The sequence below is a fragment of the Hypanus sabinus genome, chromosome 1 (genome assembly GCF_030144855.1).
Source record: "Hypanus sabinus isolate sHypSab1 chromosome 1, sHypSab1.hap1, whole genome shotgun sequence".
NCBI classification, from domain to species: Eukaryota; Metazoa; Chordata; class Chondrichthyes; order Myliobatiformes; family Dasyatidae; genus Hypanus; species Hypanus sabinus.
In genome coordinates, this window is record NC_082706.1 from 161,846,097 (window position 1) to 161,858,573 (window position 12,477).

At 40.5% G+C, this 12,477-nt stretch overlaps 1 protein-coding gene across 1 annotated transcript in view; it reads right to left on the reverse strand.

Moving 5' to 3' along the window:
• Positions 1-449: 449 nt before the first annotated feature.
• The window catches only part of LOC132381436 (HERV-H LTR-associating protein 1), a 57,035-nt gene continuing 45,007 nt past the window's right edge, over positions 450-12,477 (reverse strand). Inside the window, exons 10-13 of the mRNA XM_059950877.1 lie at positions 4,337-4,426; positions 2,609-2,759; positions 1,199-1,281; positions 450-765 (exon numbers count right to left, since the gene is read on the reverse strand). Coding sequence (XP_059806860.1) covers positions 722-765; positions 1,199-1,281; positions 2,609-2,759; positions 4,337-4,426 — 368 coding nt within the window. The 3' untranslated portion in view covers positions 450-721. The remainder of the gene's footprint in view (positions 766-1,198; positions 1,282-2,608; positions 2,760-4,336; positions 4,427-12,477) is intronic.

The following is a 12,477-nucleotide window of genomic DNA, read 5'->3' on the forward strand; positions in this document are numbered from 1 at the left end:
GGACTGGCACAACTCAAATGGTAACTTTGGAGCTTAACTGTGTGACTGTTCTTTCCCGAAGACACTGCACCAAATGTAATGACAAGATATAGAAGCCTCACGATTTAGAAAACAAATAATGCTTCATTATTGTTGTGGTTTTTGAACTAATATTCAAGGTAACCATAATTTTTAAAACTATTTAAATCAGCCATTTCAAATCCTAGTTGTTTCTAATAAACTCTTTGGATATTGAGCGTGTTTGAGTAGATATAACCGTTGGTTCCATCCGAATCAATAATTTCTTCTGCAGCCTATTTAAAGGTAAAACCTTGCAGCTGCTGTCTTCAGTTGGCAGGGCAGAGATCCAAAACATCAAGTAAATCGTGATGGTCATTTCCAAAAAGAGCAACAGATTGGATAGAATGTAAGTGCTTTCCAATGACGAGATAAAAGAAGACGCTGAGAAAAGCCTTTAACAATTTAATCTTTTTAAGTCCAAATCTCTTCTTAAGCATTACAATTTTGACTAACATTTAACATTTGATGGATTAAAATAGAGCATATTGATTAATTGATCAATGTACGTATATCAACTACCTCGCATGTTACTGAATACACCATGTCCATTTAACACAATATCATTAAAAAGTTATTGCTAATAGATAGATATCATTTTTCCAGAAAATTCCAAAGTGGCTCATAGTTTCATGAGACTATTTCTTTTCTTAATTTATGGTAGTCAGTTTGATTTGCAGATTTTTGACAGGCATATCTTCTTCAAAGCTGCAGTAGACAGAGGTAGATATTACAGATCTGAGGATTTTCAGCTTACATACAAACGAAGGAGTTCTTCATAAATTTCATAGTGATAACTGAATAGTGGTAATTTCATACTTAAACACTTTGTATGGAGAAGGATACTAAAAAGTATCATATCATTAGCTCTCAATGATCCCTGCTTACTCATTAACACCATCCTACTGCACTAACTCCCACTCCCTAGCATTACTCTCACTCATCATGCAGTATATATCCCTACTGCACCCTTCAATTCTCTGAATCTGGACTTTCATGCATCCCCATTCTAGGCCCTGTCAGTGATGGTAAAAATTACAAATGGCTGGATAGCCTCCATAAACAGTCCCTCGACCCCTGTTCCTCCCTCCCCATTTTAATTAGCTTTAAAGCTGCATCTCTTCTGCTCTGTCGTACTTACATTTCAACCTAGAAGATTTCTTTGTGACCCTGCAGATGTTATTCTTTTGTGCCTGGTACCAGGAGTAGTGATCAATGCAATACCTGCATATACATTAAATGGCTGTTAAAATTTCCATTTAAGAATAGATACACACATTTTAATCTACCATTTTGTTTAAATTATTTTTACAGATAAATGAATGAAAAGGAGAAAGACAATCATTACAAAGAAGTGATCAGTCAGTAATGAGCCATCAAGGTTGAAATGATTTAAATCTCAATTAATCAGACAGCTTAGGAATGATTTTGGAGAATAATTCTAATAAGAGGAGAAGGTGCATGTGGTCTTCCCATTCACTGCAAGTTTTTTTTCCTTCTTTCACCCCTGAAAATTCCTCTGATATGAAGCTTTAGGACAGTTAATGTTAACACAAAGTACTCTGCAGATGGATTGGTCAAATCAAGACATACAAACAAGCAGGTCGGGCAGCATCCGTGGAAATGAGTTAATGTTTACCTGAAATTTGTCAGGAGTTTCACTGAACCTGCTACACAGATTTTCAAACCTCCCCTCCAAAGAAGAGGCATTGTAAGTAAATGTTTAAGAAATAGAAGTTTACATTAAACATTCCAGATCCTTCATTTAAACAATAGGCTACATTTATGTTGCTTTCAAAGGGGAGAACATGGCAAAGACTTCCATGGGACCAGTGAAGTTAGACAGTCACTATCTATATGTTGACCTTTAAAGCAGCTGAAAATGTTTGGGCCTCAAATTCTATTCTTGGGAGATCCCACTACTGATACTGCTACTGCTGATGGTTCTCTAAGAACCCACAGGCATCCTTTGTTGCTTTTCATAAAGGAATTGTGGAAATGGTGTCTTTAAGGCAGAGATCGTTAGGTATTTGATAGAAGGTGAAAAGGTTACAATGGCCAGCCCAGGAATGTAGAATGGAGGTTACCATTCTTTCAGTCATTAATAGCAGGACAGTGTGAGGTACTCCATCTCCTAACCTTTATATTCACACACATAAGCTGTGATGTTTATCATATGAAATTCCTTCAAGGAAATAGTTCATACTTAGGACAGAAATTCAGACACTTTCCATTGTCTGTCTTACTTGACTGAGGCAAAAGATAGACGGATTACGTCCAAACTAAACTTGTAACCAAAATATGACATTGCACCAATGTGTAAGTGAAAGGCAGGTAAGACTAGCTCATTACCTGCATCCCATGAATAGGGGCTGTCCCATTGGAAAGCACCCACATTTTATATCTTACTTACCAAGGACCAAGCATCTTGCAAGCATCAGAGATTATATATGAATTCATGATATTGCTTAAAATTCAATGTTAGTTTACATGTCAACAGCTTATTTCTGAGTCAAAAATCAAATTCAAAATAATATTCAGTTTCACTTACATTATGACAGCTCTCTGTGATTGAATTCTTCTCTTAATTTTGCATAGGCATCGTTGAAAGAATCGGCAAAGTTCCAGAACACACCGATTTATGTTTTGTATACCCACAATGGGCTCCTGTTCCTCTCTTTGCTTGGGAATACTCCTGCAGTCTATCATAAAAGTTAAATCCTTATTTATAATAAGCTTAGAGCAATATGATGTCCAGTCAGCAGCATTACAAACCCCAGGGTATCTTTATCCTAAGCTTTATTACTTTAATAGAATCATTGAACCACATGATTCTACAGCACAGAAATAGGCCCTTGTGAACTGCATTGTCCATGGAAATTGTAATGCCCATCTATGCTTCTCCCTTTGCCTGCATTAAACCCATATCCCTCTATGCCTTTACAACTAAATGCCCTTTACATGTTGTATTTGCATCTCCTTTCACTATCTACTCTGGCAACTTCTTCTAGATAACTTTCACATTCTGTGCAAAAAGTTTACCCAGCAGATCTCTAAATTGCTCCCATCTCACTTTTAACCTGGGACTAGGTCATTTTCAACTGCCCTGGGAGAAGACTCTGATTATCCATTTCAATTTTTGCCCATCATAAATTTAAAAGCACCTTTAAGGTTAGCCCTCAACCCTCGATGTTCCAGTGAGAATAAATCCAGTCCATCCAATCCCTCCTTATAACTACAGCCCTCCATTCCAGGGAATATCCTAGTGCAGCTCCCCTACCACAAAAAATTGTATTGTTCCAATACTATGTTGATAATTCATTAATAACTTCATATTAGAAGTATATGATAGCCACGTTGATCCAAGAATTTCTGTGGGTGTTAGAAAGTTTCAGGATAGATAAAAAAAATAAAAAACACAGATTTATATTATGCTTGATATCCTGCTAATTGAACCATTTGGCTAACAGCCAAGAGGGAACATTTGGAACTGGAAAATGCTACTGGAGATTTGAGGGACATTTCAGCGCAGATGTGATCAACTGAATGGCCTCCTGCTTTGCTTTGTCATAAAAATTCCAGCAGTTTCAGTTTTTATTCCATATCTTATTGAAACTGAACTAAATTGAGTGTACCTGTGGTTCAAATTGAACCACATATTTAGGAGATACTGGAAAAGAATATGCAGATTTTATTGAAATGCCATCTTGTAAAAAATTTACTAAGACTACTTAGTAAAGAATATGCTGCGGCATAACTTCAGGCTACTCCGTCATTTTATTTTTCAGTCTAATGTTTTCATTTACTCTGTCAATTGATTCATAGCTTTAAATGTTTTTGCTCTGATATATGGCTAAGTACTTTTGTATCCAAAAAATTGACCTTGGGATCTTTCTTTCACTTAGTTACATTAGTAGTTCACCTTGTTCTATGTTTCTTTTTGTCATTCTCTTACTAACCTTCCTTCCTAACTAACAACAAGTTCAGAGCCACAAGTAAGGCAGGCTGATTAATGTTCCCAGGAATGGTTCCAGAAAACATGTTTGCACCAAAACTAAGTTTCTAACACAGTTCTGATGAAAGAACATCAGTGCAGTGGAGGCAGCTCTGTGGAACTTCAATCTAAGATGTCATCTTTCCTGAATAAAATTAGGTCAAGCCATTCGAGACTTAGAATTTCATTCACAGCTCTGCTCCACTGTGAGAAATTATTCATTTTCTCTCAATATAGTGTTAGTTAAATTACATCAAAACAATTGAACATTAACACCACATGCACCTGTGAGTGGCTGTGCCTGGAATGGGGTTGTCTTCCTCCTTCTGGGATCTTCAGTAGATGATGTGATCAATGTAGAAGTGATTGGTGATACTGAAATATAAATGCAAAGCTGTTTTTAAAATCTTATATATATTTTAATTTCCCTTTCTTTTGTGGGTGAGAATCTACATGTCTAAAGAGATGATTAATGGTAACATAGACAGAAACTTTCCTAAGTTCTGTCATTATCAATAAAGAGAAGAATAATGCACACTTATATAGCACGATGGAATAAGAACATGCTTCCAGTCTGTTCAATGCATCACTTACAATGGACTACAAAGAATTTGCTTCCTGAATACTTTTGGGTGTATCTTATGGATTTTGGGCTGCTGATCATGAAAATCACCATGTAATTCCCCTATCACACATCATATTTTTGTAATAGTCTATAACTTTTATTTCAATTCATAATTCAAGTCAGAATAATTGATGCAAGATTAAATTTGTATTGGTCCACAAATCAAACAGGTCATCAGTGACAGGCAACTTGAAAAACTTCTAGTGGGACTGAGGAAAATTACATGAAAGGTATTTAAAGAGATTGCTGAAAATTTTCTTGGCAAGTACAGAGCACCAAACTACGTGCAGCTGGTTGACAACAAAATCATGGTGTAATATGCATCTAAGATTTGTTTTCTGCATTCCCATTTAGACTTCGTCCCTGCAAATCTTGGTGCTGTCAGTAACGAGCATGATGAACAGTTCCACCAGGACATTGTGGTCATGGAGCAACAGTATCAGGACAACTGGAATCCATCAATGCTGGCTGATTATTGTTGGACATTTAAACAAGAAGCCTCAGACTCTAATACAAACAGGAATCCAACAAAACATTTTTAGCTTAGTTGAACTACTGCAAAGTGTCAGCACTGTTATGCAATTAAATGCATTATATTCAATAAAAGTTAATTTCTTGTTTCTTCAAATTCCTACATAATACAAGTAGTCTGAAATTATATTTGTATTCAGCTTCAAGTGGTCTATCATAAACAAAATGAACTTCTAAGGAGGCAACACGTTCGAAAAGATATTGTTGTCCAGTGATAGTAAAGGAGATGAACAATAGCTTGGTAAAAGAGATCAGCTACAAGGAGCATTTTAAATAATGTAAAGAAGCCAGAGGAAGATGTAAGAAATGTAAAAATAGAGATTATAGTTACAGAGTGGTGAAGAAATGATCTGAAAATAGCCATGGATTGAGGCACAACTGCACAAGCGCATGGATGTCACCAAGTTACACCAGCGCGGAGTTTAAAAGGAGACAGCTTTATAGAGCAGGGGTGTTGTGGATAGTGTGGAGGGCTGTCAAAGGTTACAATTGGACATTGATAGGATGAAAAACTGGGCTGAGAAGTGGCAGATGGAGTTCAATCCATATAAGTGTGAGGTGGTTCATTTTTGTAGGTCAAATATGACGGCAGAATGTGGTATTAATGATAAGACTCTTGGCAGTGAGGAGGATCAGAGGGATCTTGGGGTCCGGGTCCATAGGACACTCAAAGCTGCTGTGCAGGTTGACTGGGTGGTTAAGAAGGCATACGATGCATTGGCCTTTATCAATTGTGGGATTGAGTTTAAGAGCCAAGAGGTAATGTTGCAGCTGTATAGGATCCTGGTCAGACCCCACTTGGAGTACTATGCTCAATTCTGGTTGCCTCACTATAGGAAGGATGTGGAAACCATAGAGAGGGTATAGGGGAGATTTACAAGGATGTTGCCTGGATTGGGGAGCATGCCTTATGAGAATATGTTGAGTGAACTCGGCCTTTTCTCCTTGGAGCGATGGAGGTTGTGAGGTGATTTGATGGGGGTGCACAAGATAATGAGAGGCATTTTTTGTATGGATAGTCAGAGGCTATTCCCCAGGGCAGAAAACGGCTAGCAAGAGAAGGCATAGTTTTAAGGTGCTTGGAAGTAGGTACAGAGGAGATGTCAGGGGTAAGTTTTTTACGCAGCGAGTGGTGAGTGTACATGGAGCTGAGAAAAATAGAGGGCTATGGGTAAAGCCTAGGTAGTTCTAAGGTAGGGACATGTTCAGCACAGCTTCATGGGCCAAAGGGCCTGTATTATGCTGTATGTTTTTATGTTTCTAACTGGGTAACAGTCAGGTGAGGGAAGGGCAAAAGTCAGGTACTAGAGAGTACCCCTGTGGCAGTACCCCTTGACAATAAGTACTGTTGTACTCCTGGGGTAAGTGGCAGTGGTCATGCCTCTGGCACAGAGTCTGACCTTGTGGCTCAAGAGGGTAGGGAAAGGAAGAAGGCAGCAGTAATAGGGGACTCTATGGATAGGGGGTCAGACAGGTGATTCTGTGGATGCAGGAAAGAAACACGGATGGTAGTATGCTTCCCAGGTGCCAGGATCTGGGATGTTTCTGATCACGTCCACTATATCCTGAAGTGGGAAGGTGAACAGCCAGAGGCCGTGGTACATATTGGTATCAATGACATAATGAGGAAAAGGGAGGAGATCCTGAAAACAGACGACAGGGAGTTAGGGAGGAAGTTGAGCTGCAGGACCTCAAAGGTAGTAATCTCGGGATTACTGCCTGTGCCATGTGACAGTGAGTATAGGAATAGAGTGAGGTGGAGGGTCAATGTGTGACTGAGCGATTGGAGCAGGAAGCAGGGATTCAGATTTCTGGATCATTAGGACCTCTTTTCAGGCAGGTGTGACCTGTACAAAAAGGACGGGTAGCACTTGAATCCCAGGGGAACCAATATCCTGGTAGAAAGGTTTGCTAAGGCTACTGGGGAGAGTTTAAACTAGAATTGCTGGAGGTGGGAACCAAACTGAAGAGACAGAGGAAGGAGCTGTTGGCTCACAAATGGAGAAAGCTCGGAGACAGTGTGAGAGGGAGGATAGGCAGGTGATAGACAAGGGATATGCTCAGACCGATGGTTTTAATGCAACAAGCATCACGAACAAAGCAGATGAGCTTAGAGCGTGGATCAGTACTTGGAGCTATGATGTTGCGCCATTACAGAGACTTGGATGGCTCAGGGGCAGGATTGGTTACCTAGCGTGCCAGGCTTTAGATGTTTCAGAAAAGACAGGGAGGGAGGCAAAAGAGGTGGGTATGTGGCACTGCTGATCAGAGATAGTGTCACGGCTGTAGGGATGCCATGGAGGGATTGTCTACTGAGTCTCTGTGGGTGGAAGTTAGAAACAGGAAGGAGTCAATAACTCTACTGGGTGTTTTTTATAGACCATCCAATAGTAACAGGGACATCGAGGAGCAGTAAGGGAAACTGATTCTGGTAATAATAACTGGGTTGTTGTGGTGGGAGATTTTAATTTCCTAAATACTGATTGGCATCTTCCTAGAGCAAGGGTTTTAGATGGGGTGGAGTTTGTTAGGTGTGTTCAGGAAGGTTCCTTGACACAGTATGTAGATAAACCTACAAGAGGAGAGGCTGTACTTGATCTGGTATTGGGAAATGAACCTGGTCAGGTGTCAGTGGGAGAGCATTTTGTCGATAGTGATCACAATTCCAGAAGGGGCCATGAAAAAACCTAAGTGGGCATGATTCAGGAAAACCCCAAGGCATTCTACAAGTATGTGAAGAGCAAAAGGATAAGACATGAGAGAATAGGACCAATCAAGTGTGTATGGAACTGGAGGTAATAACAGAGATAGTTAATGAATACCTCGCTTCAGTACTCACTACAAAAAACGATTTTGGTGATTGTAGGGATGATTTACAGGGGATTGAAAAGCTTGAGCATATAGACATTAAGAATGAGAACGTGCTCGAGCTTTCGGAAAACATCAAGTTGGATAAGTCTCTGGGACCAGAGGAGATTTACCCTAGGCTACTGTAGGAAGTGAGGGAGGTGATTGCTGAGCCTCTGACAATGATCTTTGCATCATCAATGGGGACCGGAGAGGTTCCGGAGGACTGGGTGGGGGGGGGGGGGGGGTTGCAGATTTTGTTCCCTTATTCAAGAAAGAGAGTAAAGATAGCCCAGGAAATTATAGACCAGTGGTTGGTAAATTGATGGAAAGTATCCTGAGAGGCAGGATTTATGGACATTTGAAGAGGCATAATATGATTTGGAATAGTTAGCATAGTTTTGTCAAAGGCAGGTTGTGCCTTACAAGCCTGATGGAATTTTTTGAGGATGCGACTAAACACATTGATCAAGGAGGAACAGTAGATGTAATGTATATGGATTTTAGCATTGCATTTGATAAGGTACCCCATGCAAGGTTTATTGACAAAGTGAGGAGGCATGGGATCCAAGGGGATCTTGCTTAGTGGATCCAGAATTGGCTTTCTCACAGAAGGCAAAGAGTGGTGGTAAATGGGTCATATTATGCTTGGAGGTCAGTGACCAGTGGTGTGTATTAGGGATCTGTTCTGGGACCCCTTCTCATTGTGACTTTTATAAATGACCTGGATGAGGAAGTGGAGGAATGGGTTAGTAAATCTGCTGATGACACAAAAGTTGGGAATGTTGTGGATAGTGTGGAGGGCTGTCAGGGGTTTCAGCAGGACATCAATAGGATGCATATCTGGGCTGAGAAGTGGCAGCTGGAGTTCAACCCAGATAAGTGTGAGGTGGTTCATTTTGGTAGGTCAAATATGATGGCAAAACATAGCATTAATGGTATGATTCTTGGCAGTGTGGAGGATCAGAGGGATCTTGGGGTCCAAGGCCATAGACGTTTAAAGCTGCTACGCAGGTTGACTCTGTGGTTAAGAAGGCGTATGGGGCATTGGCCTTCATCAGCCGTGGGATTGAGTTTAAGAGCCAAGAAGGTAATGTTGCGGCTATATAGGACCCTAGTCAGGCCCCACTTGGAGTACTGTGCTCTGTTCTGGTCACCTCACTACAGGAAGGATGTGTTAACTATAGAAAGATTTACAAGGATGTTGCCTGAGGACTTATGAGAATATGTTGAGTGATCTTGGCATTTTCTGCTTGGAGCGGTGGAGGATGAGAGGTGACCTGATAAAAGTGTATAAGATGATGAGAGGCATTGATCGTGTCGATAGTCAGAGACTTTTTCCCAGGGCTGAAATGGCTAAGACAAGAGGGCACAGTTTTAAGGTGCTTGGAAGTAGTACAGAGGGGATGTCAGGGTTAAGTTTTTTATGCAGAGAGTGGTGAGTGCATGGAATGGGTTGCCAGCAACATTGGTGGAGGCAGATACAATAAAGTCTTTCAAGAGACTCCTGGATAGGTACTTGGAGATTAGAAAAATAGAGGGCTGTGGGTAACCCAAGGTAATTTCGAAAGTAAGTACACGTTTGGCACAGCGTTATGGGCCAATGGGTCTGTATTTTGCAATAGGTTTTCTAAGTTCTACGTTTTATGAAATCTAGATCCATTCTTTAAATGACGTTCAAATAATGATTACTGCTAATGTAAGACTTGCTGAACCCTGTCTTATAGATAATGATTTGTTTGTAGCAATAAGGAGAGAATAAATAAGAAAGTAGGTCCTTGCTCCATTGGCATGTAGTGAAAGATAAAGAGAAGGAAATGATTTGCATATTTATAGCAGTTTGAATAAAGCTTTATAGTCAAGAAATACATTTGATGAGTTGTTACGCAGGGAAATGAACTGGTCAGTTTATACTTGGCAAGACCCCACAGAGAGAAATAACAATAGAGTAATCTGACTGCTAGAGGGATCTTGAGTCTCTCAGACTGCAGTGAGAACTGCCTGCTCATCTTTGGATAGAACTGTGGGTCTTTTAAGACTGAGAGGGCACTTGGGGTCTTGGTCTATTATCTTGTCTGAAAGTAATCACTTCCAACAGTGTGACACTTCTTCAGTAATGAATCAAAATGTCAGCCTGCTTTATATAGTCAAGTCTCTGCAGTTTGGTTTGACCTCATTACTGTGATCTTTTCAATGAATCAAGAGTGCTTATGAACAGATTCTTCAGAAATCAACAATATTCGTCTACTTTAAATAGCTTCAGATGTTCAATTGGAGCTATGCAGAAAAATAGCTACTGAATTCTCTGTTAAGATTTCCCAAGGAAATGGTGAATGGTATATAAAGGATGATGTATCTATGGTGACAGTGGTTGCTAAATGACAGTATTTATGGCATCATACATTAGTGTGCTGATGCTTATGGGCGTGCACTAATTGTGAAAAGAAAATGCTCAGGCTCACAGGTGAGAGGAGTAAGGTTCAAAGGACAACTGAGAGGCAAGTTTTCATACAGAGAGTGGTGGGTATACAAAATGAGCTGACAGGGGAAGTGACAGAACCAGATACAGTCACAATCTTTAACTGGCAGTGAATAAGTCTATGGGTAAGACCATAAGACATAGAAGCAGAATTAGGATATTGAAATTGCTGTGCTATTCAATCATGGCTAGTTATTTTCCATCACATCTCCATTCTCCTGCCTTCTTCCCAAAACCTTTGACACCCTTACTAATCAAGAATCTATCAATTTCCACTCTAAGCATAGACCATAAGATGACAAGACAAAGGAGCATAATTAGACCATCTGGTCCATCAAGTCTGCTCTGCCATTCTATCATGGTGGACTTACAATCTCTCTCAACCCCTTTCTCATGCCTTCTCCCCATAATCTGTGATTCCTTTGCTAATCATATACCTATCAACCTCAGCTTTAAATATACTCAATAACTTGGCCTCCACAGTCACCCGTGGAAATGAATTCCACAAATGCACACCCTTAGGCTAAAGAAATTCCTTTTCTTCTCTGTTCCAAAGTGATTTCCTTCCTTCCTGAATCTGCGTCCTCTGATCCTAGACTTTTCCACTATTGGAAACATCCTTCCTACATCCAATTTCTGGGGCTTTCAATATTTGATAGGTTTCAATGAGACCCTCCACCCTTTTTATCTTCTGAGCTCCGGTGGGTACAAGCCCTGAGCCTTCAAACACTCCTCATGCATTAGCCATTTCAGTCTCGCAATCATTTTCATACACTTCTTCGGAACTTCTCCAATGCCAGCAGGTCCTTTCTTAGATACTGCTCACAGTTCACAAAGCGTGGTCTGACTAATGCCTTATAATGCCTTAGCATTACATAGAATAATATAAAACTACAGCACAGTACAGGCCCTTCAGCCCTCCATGTTGTGCTGACCCATATAATCCTTAAAAAAAATACTAAACCCACACTACCCCATAACCCTCCATTTTTCTTTCATTCGTGTATCTGTCCAAGAGGGTCTTAAATACCCCTAATGTTTTAGCCTCCACCACCGTCCCTGGCAAGTCATTCCAGGCACTCAGAACCCTCTGTGTAAAAAACTTACCCCTGATGTCTCCCCTAAACTTTTCTCCCTTAATTTTGTACATATGCCCTCTGGTGTTTGCTATTGTTGCCCTGGGAAACAGGTACTGACTATCCACCCTATCTATGCCTCTCATAATCTTGTAGACCTCTATCAAGTCCCCTCTCATTCTTCTATGCTCCAAAGAGGAAAGTCCCAGCTCTGCTAACTTGCTTCATATGACTTGTTCTCCAATCCAGGCAACATCCTGGTAAATCTCCTCTGCACCCTCTCCATAGCTTCCACATCATTCCTATAGTGAGGTGACCAGAATTGAACACAATACTCTAAGTGCAGTCTCACCAGAGATTTGTAGAGTTGCGACATGACCTCTCTACTCTTGAACTCAATCCCCTGTTAATGAAGCCTAGCAGCTCATAGGCCTTCTTAACTACCCTATCAACCTATGCAGCAACCTTGAGAGATGTATGGATTTGAACCCCAAGGTCCCTTTGTTCATCCACACTCTTATGTAACTGACCATTATTCCTGTACTCAGTCTTCTGGTTTGTCCTTCCAAAATGCATCACCTCACACTTGTCCAGATTGAACTCCATCTGCCATTTTTTTGCCCAACTCTGCAGCCTGTCTATATCCTCTTGTAACCTTCGACAACCTACAGCTCCATCCACAACTCCTCCCATCTTTGTGTCATACGCAAACTTACTCACCAATCCTCCTGCCTCTACATCCAGGTCACTTATAAAAATCACAAATAGCAGGGGTCCCAGAACAGATCCCTGTGGCACTCCAATAGTTACCGACTTCCAGGCAGAATACTTCCCTTCCATAACTACCCTCTGTTTTCTTCCTTTAAGC